The 18,918-nt window shown below is 39.1% G+C and overlaps 2 protein-coding genes across 3 annotated transcripts in view; one reads left to right on the forward strand and one right to left on the reverse strand.

Moving 5' to 3' along the window:
• The window catches only part of Actbeta (inhibin subunit beta), a 42,222-nt gene extending 28,941 nt beyond the window's left edge, over positions 1 to 13,281 (reverse strand). For both annotated transcript variants that reach the window (XM_070310492.1, XM_070310491.1), the window contains exon 1: positions 10,580 to 13,281. In XM_070310492.1, the coding sequence (XP_070166593.1) occupies positions 10,580 to 11,603 (1,024 nt within the window). In that variant the 5' untranslated portion in view covers positions 11,604 to 13,281. The remainder of the gene's footprint in view (positions 1 to 10,579) is intronic.
• Positions 13,149 to 13,585, forward strand: LOC138941300 (endoglucanase-like). Its single transcript, XM_070310857.1, has 2 exons — positions 13,149 to 13,194; positions 13,239 to 13,585. Exons 1-2 carry the CDS (start codon positions 13,149 to 13,151, stop codon positions 13,583 to 13,585), a joined length of 393 nt encoding a protein of 130 aa, XP_070166958.1.
• The last annotated feature ends 5,333 nt before the right edge of the window (positions 13,586 to 18,918 follow it).

The raw sequence follows: 18,918 nt of genomic DNA on the forward strand, positions 1-18,918 counted from the left end.
CAACATTGCAACAATATTGCAACATTGTAGCAACATTGCGGCAATGTTGCGATGTTGCTGCAATATTGCTGCAATGTTCTGTGCTATATGGGAAAATAGCTTCCCTCTTCTCCATCTAATTATACTATAATAATATCAAGAATATATCTTGGGCTCATCCTCGATGTCTTTACTGTCGATCCTTCCGCGATCGATATTCGATAACGAGGCGACGAATTCAAAACAAATCGGTCTCAAATGTTCACGTATCGTTTATAATTTTAAATAAAAAAATCTATCGTATCCTGCCCTTTATCCCCTATAAAAATTAAAAGCTCGCCATAGACGATACCCTCCCCTTTTCAGCATCCTAATTTTTTTTCTTTTTTTTTTTTTTTCAACCGCTTTGCACTCTCTTCATCTCTCGTTATCCGTTATCCAACTTCCCTTCTGCTTTTTTTTCTTTTTTGCGATCGTCATCGTCGTCGTCGTTCGGGATTTCGCATCTTCGATAACGACGACGACGAAATGGTAATGCTGTTGGTGGCGTTGTTGAGTGAGACGCATAAATTCTTATGGTATCTTATGGTCCAAGTGCTTCGGTATGGCCACCCGCTCTGAAGGCGGGGTGGCGAGAATATAAACGTTGTTTTTGCATGGAACGTTACTCACGGGTTGTAAAGTCCTCGTGATGCTATTGCTGCTACTGTTGCTGTTGCTGCTACCGCTCTTGCTGACAGTTAAAAGACCTCTTCACGCGTGTACCCGCTTTACACGGGCGTATGCTGACAATCTGTATCGATTCTCGTATACGAATAAAAGTATCATGGTGGTGTCGCATTTTTTGCATCGGAAGATGCAGATTATATAAATTGGTTGATAAATTATTTCATGTTTTGGAAGATAAAAAATGTGCATTTGTCACGAGATTGTTAAAGATCTTATTTTATATTTATATAAATATATATTTTTCAATTATTTCGAATACTGAGATTACTCCTTTGTGTTTATGTAACGCGTTGCTTTTAAAGGAGTACCTGGAAAGAGGGTACGATATACGTAATTTCTCTTATTATTTATTTTTCAAACGTTACGTTTCTAGATAATCGTTTTTCTTTCCTCGCAGATATCTGCCCTTCGTAATTTGCAGTAACGCCTGGAAAGGTTTTCACCGAAACAAGTTTCGACGATGGGAATTTTTTCGGCAGCCTCCATCGCGGAAACTTTCGATCGTCCGACGAAGTCCATTACGAGTTCTCGTACTGTCGATTGCATTCATACAATCCCCCGTTGCATTATCGTGAAAGGACGTTATCTCATCGCCTTTTTCTTTCCCTTTCGCGTCGGTCTGGCAGATTCGAATAACCGGATCAGCGAAAAGAATTAATTCGATTATATCCGATAAATTATCCTATTGAATTCGATCGGTCGTTTATAGAATAAGAAAAGAGGATCGTCTCTCGTAATATTGGTAAAATCATAACTAAAAAATATTTAGTCATGGATGAAACACACAGGATACTTAATACTCGGTCTATTTATGTAATTTTGTTAAGAGCTCGAGAAAATAATCATATACTTTATAATTAGCGATATAACAAATAATAATTAATCATAATTATTATTATCGTATAATCGCGCTTTTATAAAATACTACGAAAATATATAAATTTATATAATAATTATAAAGAATAAATCAAAATTTTATTATTAATAACAATTCAGTAATAATGATTGGGCACAGAACATACTTAATGCTCGGCCTATTTGTGTTGTTAAGAGTTTGAAAATAATCATATTTTATAATTAGCGATATGACAAATAATAATTAATCATAATTATTAATCAGGGTTGGCAAGTAACGCGTTACTTGTAACGTCGTTACCGTTACAGTTACTTTTTTTCGGTAACGATCGTTACTTTTTTCTGTTTCTAACGGTAAAGGTAACGAATTAGCCGTTACTTTTATCGTTACTTTTTCGTTCTTTGTTATCTTATGTCTATTCAATAGATAGATGTGTTTTTTGAAAAATATTTTCTTGTCTTCTGTCATAGGCTGCATTCCGATAGTCACTGCCAGTACTGAAAATCTATAATAATGTAAATTATAGATTTTACAATACTGAGAGTGAATATTGGAATACACCCTTAATAATATTATCAATATTTAAAAACAATGTTTGATAAAATTTTTCGACAAAATTCGGATTTGTAAATTACAATTTAAATTCCTATAAAGATAAGTGTATTAAAAAGTAAAGATATTAATATAAAAACATTAGAATCATTAAATAAGTTTGATATAAAAAACGCTTGCTATATAGAGGCTAATTTAGAGTTTTTAATTGTAACTTAGATTATTACATTTAATATTGATTATTAAATAATTTTATTCAATCTAATAGTTTATTTTAGCATTACAAAAAACAAAAACATAACGAAAAAGTAACGAATCGTTATTTTCTAAGTAACGGTAACGGTAACGCGTTACTTTTTAAAATCAGTAACAAGTAACGGTAACGCTAGTTACTTTTATAGAGTAACGTTCCCAACTTTGATTATTATTATTATATAATCGCGCTTTTATAAGATACTATTAGGTGTACAACTTTGCTTCCGCCGTTTTCTTATAGATGGCTTTAGCGGTAAGTAGTGGTCGAAATAAATAGATCATAGACGTCATGCGATTAAACTTGGGCATCTGTCAACATAACCCCATAGAAACATTAGTCGATTTGTGTCTGCATCATAAAGTTATTCTCGATTGAAAATGTCAGTTTACGAGCCAAATTCTCGTCATTTGCGGGAGGTTTTAATTTTCTGTTTCAATATGAAGAAATCTGCGGCTGAGGCTCATCGAATGCTCTCAAATACTTATGGCGAAGCCGCTATTAGCGAAAGAACGTGTCGCGAGTGGTTTCGACGCTTCAAGAACGGTGATTTTCACGTCGAAGACCGGCATAGCGGTGGAAGAGAGAAGGTTTTCGAAGATGCAGAATTGGAGGCATTACTTAATGAAGACTCGAGTCAAAGTCAAAAAGAATTGGCACGATCATTGGGAGTGGACAATACTTTGAATCATAAATGTACAACCAGTTTTTTACAATAAAGCCTCGAATTTCGGGGAAAAAAACGGCGGAAGCAAAGTTGTACGCCTAATAAAAAAATATATTAATTCATATAATAATTACATAAAGAATAAATCAAAATCTTATTATTAATAATAATTCAGTAATAATGATTGCAATCGAGTATACTTATCCTCTATTATCTCTCAATTTATACGATTAGGAGAGAGAAAGAGAGAAAAGAGCGCACACAGGATACTAATCTCGCGGTCAAGGATCAAACGGTTGATCCTTACGATCGTAAGAAGGGATTTTACTTCGTCATCATATACCGAATAAGAGTCATACTCCATAAGAGAGATTTAAGGGAGATTCAATCGATCAACGTTTGGCAAGCAAAATGGCGATATGGGACGATACGTGGAACAATGATCGTAAAATTGTTTTCGACGACAGTTTAACTTGCACGGTTATTATTAGAAAACTCGTTAACAGGCTGTACCGGCGAGCGTTACGTATCTTTTTACGGTGGCGCTAAAAGCGAAACTTTCCCGTCAGGATCATTTCTCCATCGTTCGAGGGAAACGTCGCCCATCCTGCAGAATCGCATAGTCCAGTTAACCGATTATGACCCACCTGAGTTTGAAAATTCTTCCAATAGTTCTTTCAGTAAAAATTCTCCAAGTGTCATAAGTGGTATGCGTTTTTTGTTTAATTGATATTAGATATATTATACATAAAAAAAAAAATATATATATATATATATATATATATTACATTATACTATTTCTTTCACCCTTTCAATCGCAAATGTGTTAGAAACGATCGATTAGCCGGAAACAAATTAATAGAGAGGTGTGAAAAATAGGTGTGAAAAATTACACAAACCCTGATTTATCTTCCGGTTTTCGCGTCGTATTACAAATTACGTTAACTCTCTGGTCCGAGAATGAGGTCCGAATTTCCGCAAAAACGATAGAAAAGCGAAGAAAGGTAGCACGTCGGCTTAGAAAATTTCTGACAACACGACAAGTCAATTATCGTTTAACAACCGACTGCGCGATTCGGTTATATTGATTCAACCGAGCGGGAGGAGGTGTGATATATCGTTACGATTACAAAGTGTGGAAGTCGCATTGTCTCGCGGCATTTTTTTCGCGCTTTCCACGTAGACAAAAAAAAAAAATATGGAACACAAACTTTTGCCCGCTACCACCCCCGCGACTCGCGCCCCTCGCCGGCCGTCCGCGGTCGATGCAGTGTGGTGTGGTGGTCGTTTATAGTTTCTTTAGTTTCTTCAAAAAGAATGACGTGTTCATCGGCTATGTATAGTGACACGGCGACATTAACGTTAAAGTATCACATATGGCGTATTGTGTGTGTGTGTGTGTGTGATAGGCCTGAGCGCGCGACATATTCGGAAAATTCAACGGGAAATCTTCGTATGAGGCCGAGATCCGGATGGGCGAAAGCGCCGCGAAAAACCCGCTCGTGTGTGTTGCTGCCTCATTTTTCGCGCGAAGAGAATCCGAGATATCGATATCGGGCGCGCGGGTCGAGAAAAGTTCGAGATTTCCCGCCGACACGGCTCGCGTATCGATCGCGAACGATTTCGAGCCGTAAAATGTAGTTAAGCCGAATTTCCATCGTTCATATAATCATTATTGCCGACTCGTTTAATATAACATTTTTCCCATAATCTATCTATATAAATGAAAACAGGGAAAAAGAGAAGGACGGTTTCTTTAGAACAATAGAATTAAATAAAATACTATAAAGAACACCAACAAAAAAACATACCTCTATTCTTGAGAATTATTATTTTGAAAATATCTCTCACGTGAATATTTTTAAAATTTATACATTTTTAATATAATTTTTAAAATATTTCTATTTCTAAAAAATTGTACTTTTCGAGATCTATATTTTTTACATAGAGAACTAGTGCGAAACGCGTCCCGAAACATTACGCGACTGTGTTCCGCAAGGGCGAACAGAGCGGAACAGAGCGAAACAGGACGACCCAATATCGAAACTCATACAGGCTCGTTAATTTAATGGTGCAAGCGCCGGCTACGCCGCGCGGCAACGAGTCGCGGTAACATTACCGTTTCTACCTTGGGGTTCTATTACACTTATTGTTAAACTTAGAGTCGCTATGAACTACGGAGTGAACTATAGACCGCTTCTGTGTTGTCGCAACACTCGCGGCGACTGCGGCGGGCCACGTGGCTGCAAGTGTGTGGCCCCGCGGGGACGCGTGCTTGTCAAAGCGACTCGTCGACGAACGACGGATACCATTCTGCCTTTCGTCAATGAAGCACGCAAATTTCGTTAACCGGCGAAGATCATCCGAAGAATCTTTCTCTTATCCCGAAAAATTTCATCAACCGGATCCGGAAGAAGAATCTGACCGCGATTTTCCGCAATTACATATACGAAACGTCGTGGACGCGACTCGACCCAGCGCGAACTAGGCGAAACTACGGAAGCGAAACTAAAATGATGTTATACTGAATAATATATGGGAATCATGATAGAAAAGTTACAAGCATGACGAGCCACTTGAAATTTTGCGATGAGTCAGCCTTAGGTTTATTGTCGTAAACGTTTCCGAGACGCGCGATTTGATAATCTTAATCTCGACAAAAATTAGTTACAAATACGAAAGTCTATAAAAAGTAGAGTTATGCAAATTAGAAACATGCACATTACTTCCTCATCATTTTATTTTACAAAGCTTAAGCTGCTTTAAGCATGCGGTTTTTTTAATTTTTGCTTCCTCATGTAGGAAGCTTTGTGAAGGAAATAAAAAGATAAAGAAGCAATATGCTATTTTCTAATTTACACACTTTTTTTATTTTTATATATAATCGTTATAGATTATACAGATAAAAAAATTTAATCCGATATCTCAAATTTTCCGAAACTTACAGCGTGTACAGACATTTGTCAAAAAATTCAAAATTTTATAAAAAATAAACCCTTTCACCGATACTCGCCAAATTCAGTAGCAACCATCCTTTAATAATACTTTACCCATCTAAAAAAATTTAACCTGATATCTCGAAATTTGCAAAAGTTACAATGTATACAGACATTTCTCAAAAAAGCAAAAATTTTATAAAAAAATGAACCTTTTTATCGATTCTCACCAAATTCAGTATCAACCATCCTTTAATGATACTCTATCCATGTAGAAAAAATTTAACCCGATATCTCAAAAATTGCGGAAGTTAGAGGTTGTACAATATATTGCGTACATACATACAGACATTTTTTAGAAATACGATTTTTCGACGTTTTGGAACCATTCTAAACACATTAGGGTAGAAAACTCGAAAAAAATGTTGTCGCGAAAACAAAGCTTCCTCTATGAGGAAGCAAAAAGCAACTATTGTCTAATTAACATCGTAATCAGGTCTCGTAAATTATAAAAATTTATGCGCATATCAATATTTGTATAACTGAGTAATCTTTATGTAAGAGTAATAAATAAACACATACATTTGTTACAAATTATATCAAATCGAGAATTGTAAACCGCAGTTACGTGTGTTGAACATGCGACGTGTTGTTTGGCGTTTCGTGGAAATCGTCCTGTTATCAGAGACCCCCAAGCTTATTGCAACTGCTATTTCAATTCCGTTCGCGTATTTGTTATTTAATACACAAAGTGTCACGTTCGCTCTATTTTTCAAAGTACAATAGCAGAATGAAACTTGTGTTTTTCCTAAACTTAAATGAAATTTGATATATTATAGATAAACAGTAACATATCATAAATAAAAATTTCAACGTATATTTTTGTTTACAATTTAAAAAAGGTAACAGCGAAGAAGTTAATATTTAGAAAAATTTCTCTAACCAACCTCAAGATTTTCACAAAGACGAGATTTATCCCGAATTCCTAAAATATTTCTCGATAGAAGAATTCGAAATATTCTTTTATACATGATTCGAGTAAGTTTTATATTGTCGCCCTTATGCCAAGACTACGAATGAACAATTTTATGTTTCTCTTATTGTAATTTGAAAATTTAATTTCTTCCGAAAAATCAGCTTCTTGCTTTATTCTTGGAATTCTTTCAGATTATTCAAGCGTTACGCATAATATTTACATTATGTTACATTAATATTATATATTATTGATACTTAGGTGAATATTACACATTACACATTACACACTACTGATCGTAGTATCATAAAACATTTGTACATTTGTAATTTTAGCATAAGGGATGCGCGAGAATCATAAATAGCCACAACGAGCATCGATCATGTTACCGCAAATGAAAGACTAAATGCGAGCCGGTATAATCCTGGCAGAGCTATATTCGAGGGGGAAGAGGGGGAATAATCGTTACAAGTATAATCGATAAATGCCGATCTACAATAGGTAATTTAAGCCTTAAGAAATTCACCAATCACAATCAAGTATGAGGAGAATATTCGATTGTGATTAGTGAATTTCTTAAGGCTTAGGGCTTAAATAGCCAATTGTAAACCGGCACTAAATGGATGACAGAACGGAAGGTCGCGTTATATATTTTTCGATCCATACCGATATGCGATCACTCAAGCGATCTTTATTAAAGTGTATCGAGAGACGCTCCGGGAGAGAAGTTTCGGAAAAACTTTCATCGAGTGACTGGGTCATCCAATCAGACATGGGATCAGTAAGTTCTCCTCGCGCGATTTGGCATCGAACGAATTCAGCTTAATTCAATAGTTCCACCCGGCTATATCAAATAAATGGCAAAAGAAGGGGAACGCGGATAGTTGCGATAATGAAGCGCCGTTGGTCTTCGATTTTTATAATTCGCGTACGCACTCATCAAATTATATTGCCGATTGTTCGTCGAGTCGAGTTTCATAAATCGCTTGGCCTTTCTATCCCTCTATTTTGCGATATTTCAAAAGTAGTGTAAATGCAATTCCGAAACATGAATGAAATTTATCGAATATGCTATTACGTGAGACGCTGATCCAATATATAATGCGATTAAATAATAATCATAGCACAGCCATACAGCACCGCAAGATTGCAATAACATTGCAGCAACATTTTTCTGCAAAATTGCAATAACATTGCAGCAACATTTTTCTGCAAGATTGCAATATTGCAGCAACATTTTTCTTGCGAAATGTTGCTGCAACGTTGTTATGATATTGCAGCAACAGTAAAATGTCCGCCTATAGAAATATTGCAATATAATATTGCAGCAACATAGCAATATAATATATATGCAATAATGCTTTATGTATATTTATCGACATAATATCTTTAACATATGAAAAAAATAATAAGAAATTAGGCATATAAGAATCAGGATTTAGTGTGTATATAGATTTTCTGTATTATAATAATAACGAAATTATAAAATGTAAATTTTTCAGTACACATTCGATTTCCTTCAGTGACAGAGAATATCTAAGAGAAAAAAAGAAAAACTCAATTTGCAATTGTGTAAATTCACAATTTCTTTGTATCCGAAATATTCAGATATCCGGATGCAAAAAGATTGTGGTGAATTTACGCATACGAGTTTTTTCACATCTCTCTTGTCTTTATATGATCTCAAAATTTATTTATTAAAATCTGAAGTATCTTTTGCATATTAGAAAATTATTATCAAATTTTTGATTTTACATAAGAATGGAAACTATTAAAAGAATTCTTAGTCCAATGTCTGAGCCCCTGTATTGGGGTCATATCATACGACTTAAATTAACAAAAATAGTTATTATATCTTTTTAATCTTACTAGCCGCTCTTTATAAATTTTATGTATTCATCATGACTAAAAATTAAATGCGGAATAGATAGGGCAACATGCGCCGCATAGTGGTAAACGAATGAACTAGCGATTATTGAATACTTTTTTTTGTAATATTTTCGGAATGTTGCTGTAACATTGCTAAAGTTATATTGTAAAATAATGTCTTTGCAATATTTCTGCAACATTAAACTGCAATATGCAATATTACAATGTTGCAGCAATGTTGTTGCAAGCTTTAGTGCTGTAAGAATGCAGTTTGTAATCAACTTCTCGTTTACGCTTTCTTTGCGTACGCGCATTTTTTTTTATGGAGATTTTCTGTGAACAATTCAGAAATTAATATGTAAGATATGTATTAATAATAATAATCTCTGAAATATATACAGGGTGTCCCATTTTAAAAGTTCCACCCTCATGCAAGTTTCAGTGCTGTATGGGCATATGACATATGTAACTCTTCCTCTCTCCTCTCTCTCTCTCTCTCTCTCTCTCTCTCTCTCTCTCTCTCTCTCTCTCTCTCTCTTTCCTCTCTCTCTCTGTCCCTCTAATTTATAAATCGAATATTTATGTCTATATACGCTCAACGAACGTCCTTTATCCGGCGTACAATAATTTTCTTACACATCATAAATGGAATATTTTGATTGGAGGAAAAATCTATGACACTTATCGAGCAAAGTTGACAAAAGTTGTATCTAAGTCCCCGGTTGCAATTTACGTTTCTGTTTCGCAGGAATCTTTGCAACTTTTTCAAGGATTCTCCTGCCTCGAGCACCGACATCTCCTACCGACGGCGTGTTGGAAAGTGTTTTCTTGGAAGTGAGGCTTTACACATTAAAATTGCTGCATTGGAAATCGCCGCACGCGCGCGACAAGGGCATTCGCGTTCTTTAGATCTCGGGTTGTTCGATATTGACCGCAGGAGCGTACGCGACATTTCTCACGGATTTTCATCGTTAAATTCCTGTATTACGTACGGAGGATGTACAGAGGAGAAAGTTAGGGATACGTGAGATATCGGTGATGGAAACCGGTATGATATAACCGGCGAATCTAATTTCCTAGACACGTTACACGCAAAGCAAGATATATCTTATGTCAATCGTGACGTCATTGCACATATTGTCACAAACATAAATATAATGTTTGTGCATTTATATAACTCCGACAAAAATGTGAATATAAATAAATTATATAATCGGTTAAATTTTATTTTTTTTTTTTTTTTTTTTTTTTTACGATCTCTTTATAATTATTGTATAATCGATAAATCTTGAAACATGCCTTCGTATAGATACAAATATAAAGTTCAAATTACGTATAGATTGTTAAATATTTAAAATTGACGTATTCGTCTAAAACTCGCATTTTTATAATACCTATAAATTTCCATCATGTCTCATATATTCTTACCTTCTTCCGTTATATTGAATAATTAAATATTTTCATTCTATATTTATAATCTATTCTACATTTATATTCTATTATTCTATATTGTATATTTAAACAGTTGAATATTTCAAAATTTTCTGATCAAAATTCTATTGCTACTTTGTCTTTCGGTGTATTTAATGAGAAAATCGAATGCTCGCCGTAACAATCACGTGAACATAGTCACGTGTTACGTATTATTTATATATGATAATACTTGTAGTATCTCTCGATATCGCTCGTATATCCATAAAGAAATGAAAGTACGGGCATAAAATTTTTGACAAAATCCGTAGAAAGAACGCGAGAGTAAACTCACCGGGCTCGGCGAAGGTGATGATCTCCGAAGTCCTAGCGTAGAAATCGTCGAGCTCCTGAACGTTGTCGTAGCCCTGATAGGACCTCGCGGTAGTCCTGGCGTTACCCTCGGTGGTGGTAGTCTCCTGATCGAGATTCCTATACGAATACTCGTCGCCGCCGTAAAGGAACTCGCCCGGGTACTCACTCTCGTAATCGACCCTTGACCGGTCGGAGTAGCGCGGCGGCGTTTGCGCCTCCGCCCGGTAAAGGGTCTCCAGGGCCAAGTGCCGGGGCACGGTGGCCAACGTCCTGTTAACGTCCGGACGAGCCTTCAGACCCAGCTTCTGCAGGATCTGGTGCTTGATCGCCTCCAGCCTGAGATCGTCCGGGCTGGGGGCGGCGGTGTCCTTGAAGAAGCCGCTCCTCGCCGAACCGTCGTGATGCACGTGTTGACGATGATGATGATGATGATGATGCTGCTGCTGCTGCTGCGGCTGCTGATGCGGGCAACCCGGACACGTTTGATAGTGACCGCTGAGGCGCGGCTGTACCGCCGGCAGGGCCAGACAACAGAGGGCCAGTCCTATGAGCAACAAATTGGACGGGAGAAACGGCGGGGCGCCGCCGTAGACGGTACGCGCCGGACCCGGACAGTGCAGCGGCGGGGACTCGCGGACCACCACGTTGGGCCCGGCGTCTTGCCGCCGTAACACGCCGGTGCGTGTCGCCGTCGTCCGATCGGCGCTCCCGCTCGAGGTCTTGGACAATCGGCGTGCTCGGGCGCGCGCGCGAACGCGAGCACGGGCGTGAGCGCGAGCGCGGGCGCGAACACGGGCGCGAGCACGGACACGGACGCAAGATCGAGACGGCTGCTGCTGCTGCTGCTGCTGCAGCACTTGGCTGTGACTATACTCGGAGGAGGGCTGATGCTGCCGCTGCTGCTGCTGCTGCTGCTGCTGCTGCTGTTGCTTCCAAGAATTCCTATCGTTTCGGCCTTCGCTCGAGGTGCCGCCGCGTTCCGTTCTATGTGGCACCTGGTGCATCTCGACGGCGAGTCACCTCGTTCGCCCCCACCACCTCCGCCACCTCCTTCTCTTGCTACGGTGCTCCTTTCTTTCTTCCTTCTGTTCCCGAACCAATGCCGGTACCCCAGGCGTTGTTCCTCGGGTATCGTCAGACTCCTCGTCGACGACGTCAACGACGTTAACGTCGCTACCAATGACGCATTCGATACCGAAGAGCGGGAGATGTCTCGCGATGACGAAACTCTTCGGATTACCGTTAATAGGCGTACTGCTTCTTGGCTGCGACCGGCTATGCCGGCTTGGCAGTGGTGCCAGGGAATTGCAGGGAACACGATGACGACGACGACGGCGGTCGCTGGAAAGAACGAGACGATGCGAGGTAGAATAACTCGACGACTCGACGTAGGGGATGACGGCGCGTAGCGGTGACGACGACGACGGTGATGATGACAGCGACAGAAAAGACAGGGAGAAGGCATTCTCGCCTAAAACCCCCATCACCAACTACCGGTTGCCGGCACTTGAGGATCGATCTCACCCGAGCGATGGATCGCCGTAACCGACCGGTGCACGCGGCTCGTGGTTTCGGCCATTCGCGCTCGCTTCGCTTCCGCGTTCACACGTTCACCCATAAACGCGTTTCTTCCTCGTACTTGCGTATATTAATCTCGCGTCTTCTCTCTTCTTCTCCTCCTTCGATAGTATACGTTTCTTTTTTTCGTCGGACTCTTCGTTGAACAGCGTCCTTGAGCCGACCTTCCGCTCGTTCGCGCGAGCTAATCCGAACGGGTCGTTGAACTTGGCTGCGTGTGCACGCTTCGCTTCGCTACTCTAACCCCTTTTCTTCTCCCTCTTTCTCTCTCTCTCTCTCTCTCTCTCTCTTTTTCTTTCTTCCTCCCTGTCACATCGGCTCCTCGGAACGAACGAAGCGGCGACGTCGCTCGCTATCGACTAGGGTCTTCTCGACTTCCTCGGACACTTCCTATGTATACCTAACTCTTCACTACGGCTAAGATCCCCGGAATAATAATGCACCATTTAAAAGTCTGGCGCGACTCCGTGTATGCCAATGCTCCGGATCAACCGGGCCTTCGCCCGTGAGACTCACGGTGCGCTACGAAAGTGCGATCCTCGTGTTCTTCACCTCTGGAAGTCCACCCCTCCCGCGTGCTCGTAGGATCCTGCGACTCGCCGGTTAGCAGGACTCGTCGTCGTGCCTATCTGCCGCATGCGGCAAACGTTGCGGGCGGTCCGTCCTGACCCGCGCGAGCGACTCGCGCGAATCTGTCACCGCGCACCCCGTCACCGACGACGACGAGCACCGTAACGTGGCCGATGCTAATCGCATCCTTCTTCGCGCGACGACAACGATCCGACGTAGGAAGGAACCGCGTAATTCCACGTACACGTTAGATCGTAGCCTCGTCCCGATTCCTCCCGGCTTCTTCCCCGACGCGCTCTCCTCCGCTCTTCACCTCCTCTTTCGTTCCCGCTTAACGTTATTATCTCGATCCTGTTTGTTGGCTGTCTCTCTGTTATACGACAACGGCAGCAAGTTGGCCGATGTCATCCGCGGTGAACGCCGAGAGCGCGATCGAGGGATCCTCTTGTAACGACCGAAGCACGCTTGTCGGAGGCGCGCCGGACACTGAGGGGCAACCACCACCGCTACTACTACTACTACCACTACCGATACCGGCACCACCACCGCCGTACCATTACCAGCGGCTGTGAGCCGGCAGCAGCAACGGCAGCAGAGCAGTAGCAGCAGCCAGCAGTACCACCAACACCACCACCAACCAGCCAACCAACCAACCAACCAACCAACCAATCAACCAACCAACCAGCCTACCAACCAACCAACCAACCAACCAACCAACCAACCAACCACCCACCCACCGCCACCACCACCACTACCATCACCGACGATGTCGAGCGCGATCCACGAGATATTGTCCACCCACCCACCGCGATATAGGTACTCTACAACGGCCGACTAAACTCCTCGGTAACTTTACATAGGTGGACCCTTATAACGCGATAGCTCTTCGCGATTCGCCGCAAACGCCGTCGAGATATTTAAAGTCTCCGTATAAGAGTATATATGAATGTGTAAAGTCGACCCTGATGATGACAGCACGATTCCTTCAGGGTCGGCGATGATTTAAAAAATGTTGAATAAAAAAAGAGGAAAAGAGAGCCCCGTCATGTTTGATGGTAGTCGCGGCATATATATCACTCGCACTTTTATTGAGACCGAGGACGAGAAGAATACAGAGAGAGAGAGAGGGAGATAGGCAAACTGACAGATCACTCGAACCAGTCACCACGTGTCTAACGCGTGGTACCGTGACGGCAGATCGCAGCTCCGCGATGATCTCGGTGTATCTCATTAACGGCGTCCACCGTTCGCGAAAGAGCGACCGAGACCACCTGTTAGGCGTCAACGGGACACTACCGGCGAGAAACTTTGCCGATGATACGATAATGAAAAGCGGAAAAGAATGACCGTTCCATTCGGCAAGGGTCGAAAGCTTCGGGACATTTGTCACGGAGTTCTTGGTAGCTAGAATTGTTACCAGGAGACGCGAAAATAATTTGTAAGTTTATTCGTGATACAAAGTAATTCGTTTTTATACACGTCGAAACGTGTGACTATGGTTGTAATTAATAACCTTAAATAAAAAGTGGAAGAGGAAGATCGACGCGTTACGCGGTTTATCGAACTTTAGATATTCGAGACTTTCTTCACGCTGAAATTTCTTCTCTCTCTCTCTCATCGATATCTTGATATATTTATAATAATTATTCGCGTGTAATAATTACAATGAATCGACGCGATATAATTGTTATATCATATTTCTCTATCGAATACATTTTTAAATAGGATTACTGTAATCTGGACTTAAAAAAAATTGAAAAATATAGCTTCTTTTTTTAAATTGAAAAGAAGTGTATATGCCGTTATATAATAGTACAAATGTCTTAATTACTTGAAAATTATATAATTTTGTATTCAACTTTATTCAAGGAATGCGATGAAATTTACGGAAACGCGCCACGGTGTAGATCTCTCAATCGTGTCAAGACGCGGCGGATCTCGAGAGGATACAGCACGGCACGACATCCCGGTGCCTTCGACGTACGAATAAGCGAATATATTCGATATCGCCGTGATGACAACGCGTCGCATCGCGGCCTCCTGATCCGCCGCCGCTCGCCGCGGAGAGGCGCAAAAGGGAGAGGCCGCGAGAGGAAAGGGATAGAAAGAGAGGCGAGGTAGCCTGTAAGCATATTGATCAGGAGACAGTAGTTGGCCGCATGCCACGTGGTGATGCTACGAGAGGCGCCGGCCTCTCTCCACCTATTATGAGCCAAGGCTTCTATCTTCGCGTTTCTTCTTTTCCCCGCAGGGCTCACCCTCGACTCCACCATCGCGCGCGTTGTCTCTTCACCCTTCCCCTCCACCTCCTTCCATCCCTTCATCCCTCTCCTGCTCCCGTTCTCTTCCCGTGTCCCCCCCGCAACCGATAGAGAGCTCTTTTACTCTGCGCGCTATCTCTTATCGCATCTCTCTCTTTCTCTCTTTCTCTTGCTTGTTACTTTATTCTCTTGTCTTCGAACTTGTCTTTATTTCAGGCATCTAGAATGCGTATGTTCACATACATACATGTATCTACATACATCTGTGCATTTACTTACATATATATGTATATATTAATATTTGCTTGTGACACGCGTGAAAGACAAATGCGTGTGGCCCGCTCTAGCGTTCGTTCGAACGCGAATATCCACCCTCGATATCTTCCTCTCTCCTTCCTCCTTTTGCGATTTCTCGATAGCCGATCTAAAATTGAGACGTCAGCCTAACGAGCTCGCCTGCATCGTTCGAGCGCAAAAGACATCTCCTCCTCTCGCTCGTTCGCTGGGACGATCTCTTAGTGGCAACCTTGAGGGATAAAGAGGATCGGCAAAAAAAAAAAGGGCCGAGGGAGTCCTATTAAATGATCGAGTCGGCACAGAGAGAAAGCCGCTTCTCTTCTTGGGTGGCTACCGGTTCCTCTCGGTCAACCCCTTATCCTCTCCTCCCCCCCCCTCTCCCCTCCCCACCTCCGTCACTCTCTTAAGCGATACTGTCGTATAGTATAGTGCCGGCTCTTGTCGGCCTTTTGATCTCACGGAAGGATTCATTCTTTTAATGTAGGGTCGATAAGGAGGGTAAATCGACGCGGGTATATTCGTCGTATACCGACACCGAGTAAGCTGAACAGTTACCTCGAGCAGGTTCGATGCTCTTCCTCTGGAATGCTGATAAAAGGTCAGACGTAGATACCAACGGTAACGCGACGAATCGCTATCGAACGATGCACATACAGAATTTTTCTTAATTTGGAGTCTCGCTCGTTTAAATGACACGTTGCCGCCAAAGCGGACCTTAATACTTTACACTCATATGATGATAGAGAATTGTTGACAAATTTTCAATCCTGTATTAAATTAAACAATCAATACATTAGGTATAGGTATACATATATTTTTTTATACTAAATATATATAAATTATTAAATAAAAGCACCTTATATATATACATCAGAATGCAATATTGCGCGCAATCGCGTAATCCGACTTTACAATTTTATGCTATACAAATGATAAAAGTGAATGTGTGGTCTTTCCTCTTCTCTAGCTCTTACAAAGCTTTTCTCATTGTAAATCTAGACATGATTGGCAATTCGACATAATTTTCAGAATCTACATCCGAAAGTAGTTTCTAACAAAATATGTATCGGATAACGTTATTATTATTTAAATCTTTATTTTAACTTATCCCAGACAGCACAAAACATTCTCAGGATCATCCTGAATATGTCCAGGACAGTTCGGGACATTTGTAGGATGTTTTAAGATATTATTATAAATATATTTATAAAAATTTAATATACATACATAATTATTTTTAGTTGTGTCGGTTATTTAATATAATTTAGAATCCTTAAGTATTATAATAAGTATTAATGTGTCCTATAAATGTCCACTGGATAACCCCTGAATGTCTGTAGGATTAAGAATTAATTGTTAACATTAATTTCGTTTAATATTAATAATTGAATTTGATGCACACATTTCCAAAATTATTATTTATTTAATATTTCATGAGAAACGTTACTGTCCGTAACATTCCAAAAACTTTACAAAAAATAGTATTCAACCGCTAGTTCGTTTGTTCACCGCTATGCGACGCGCGAACTCGTATTTGAGATTTGGCCATGAGAATTATGTAAAGCTTGCAAAAAGCAACTGACAGGAAATTACAAACATAATTATTTTCTATCAGTTCAATTTTTGATGCAATTCCAACATAGGGAATTCAGATATTGGATTATTTAGAAAATATTACACGACTCAAACCCGGAAGCCAAACCCTAAAATATGTTCATGTACAGCATGAAAGCCTCAAATATTAAACAACGTGAACTATTTTTAATATTAGATCTTTAGTATCATTGGCAGTAAATAACAGAACACAATCTTAATTTATGTTTAAATTTTTAATTTTTAATTTAAATTTGTTCCTTCAAATGTACGAAAAATATCCCTAACATATCCTATAGAAATCCTTAGGATGTTCCACAGGATCTCACCTGGATTCTGCAGAGGTTAGTATTCGGTTATCATTTACTCTTCCTCAGGATATCCAGAGGAGATCCGAGGATTAAAATAGGATATCCTCAGGATATCCTATATGTATGTCCTGGATGTCCTTTGGACGTCCTAAGGACATCCTTGTGTTGTCTGGGATTTTTATACTACACTCACATTTTTTTGTTTTACACAATAATCAGCAACATGTAGCAATTGTTTTATTCAATTGAGAAATTACAGCAGTGTTAGACGGAGTTATATGTCCTTTCAACAAGAGTAACTTCGAATAAATAAATTTTTATTAATATTGGAAAAACTAATTTAATCTTATAATCTCTCGATATTAATTTTCTTGGCACGAAAAATCGCAAAACATTTCATTATTTCGCTGCAACCCCCATCTTACAATGTACAATTTCTGTATTTCGAATAATAAAAGACATCAGAGAAATTTAATTTATATTATCCCTTCATATCTTGCAATCGTCTCCTCCAATCACGCAAAAGATTCGCGATAATCGAGATAAGATTATTGTCTGCGTAGTATACAAGGAAAGATTTGATTAACGGAGATTTTAATCTTTTCGATACTATTGAGATCAAATGTTTTATGGAATCATTAAAAAATTCCATTAGATTTAAAAATTATATTTTTACATTTCTTTTTTGGTTGCAATCATTTTTTAACAATGTCGCAAAATATAATATCGAAAAGATGAAGGATAAAAGGATCGAGTATAATATTATGGGAGAAGTATCATATATGGTATATATATATATATATATATACATATATATATATATATATACAGGGTTGGGAAAGTTACTTTATAAAAGTAACTCGTTACCGTTACCGTTATTTTTTCTAAAAAGTAACTCGTTACCGTTACTCGTTACTAATTTTAAAAAGTAACTCGTTACCGTTACAGTTACTAAAAAGTAACGAGTCGTTACAATTTCCGTTACTTTTTTACAATACAAACTAATAAATTATTTTGCATAAGAAAAACTTTTAAAAAATTATAAGCAAGATTTCATTCAAGGTTTATTACAAAATAAATGATTAAATTTTATCGAAATTCTTTATTAATTTTTAATAAAATTTGTTGCTCCATAGTATCATCATTTAAATGCCCTCTTTGTGGTGTTAATACAGAGCCACCGATGCTAAACATTCTTTCTACAGATGCACTGCTTGGTAGAGCTGTATTATATTTAATAAAAAGTTTTTTAAGTTTTGGATAGTCGTTTAACATTTCTATATTACAATTATTTGATTTTAAAAACCGTTGCAATTCTTCTTGCTCAGATTCATTTTGCACCGTTTTTTGCTCAAAAATGAAAAAATCATCGTGATCGTCAGATTTTCCAGCTTTTGAAGAATTTTCAGTTGATCGGATTCCCAATAAATCCTCCAAGTAATTTTCAGCACGTTTTCTTTTTTCTCCGGTTAACCAGTTTAACTTAAATTTTGGATGTAAACATGCCGCTATTATTAATTCTTTTGTTTCAAATATTGTAAGAAATTTAAAATCAAATATAGTAAATTAAGCGACATTGTTTGTTTTATTGAAATTAATACTTTTGAATCAATAGTTTAAAATAAAATAATATTTTTCAATTAAATCCTTATTTAAAATTAAATAACATATGTATTAATCAAATTAATAAGTTACCTTTTATTTAAACC

The sequence above is a fragment of the Polyergus mexicanus genome, unplaced genomic scaffold (assembly GCF_030449975.1).
Source record: "Polyergus mexicanus isolate NDT 795.1 unplaced genomic scaffold, iyPolMexi1.0 SCAF_18, whole genome shotgun sequence".
Taxonomy (NCBI): Eukaryota; Metazoa; Arthropoda; class Insecta; order Hymenoptera; family Formicidae; genus Polyergus; species Polyergus mexicanus.

Bases quoted from the DNA above. Each gene is read 5' to 3' on its own strand.
- LOC138941300 (XM_070310857.1), top strand. From the start codon at position 13,149: ATGTCATCCGCGGTGAACGCCGAGAGCGCGATCGAGGGATCCTCTT. The intron at 13,195-13,238 runs GTAACGACCGAA...CCGGACACTGAG, and splicing joins CGCGATCGAGGGATCCTCTT to GGGCAACCACCACCGCTACT.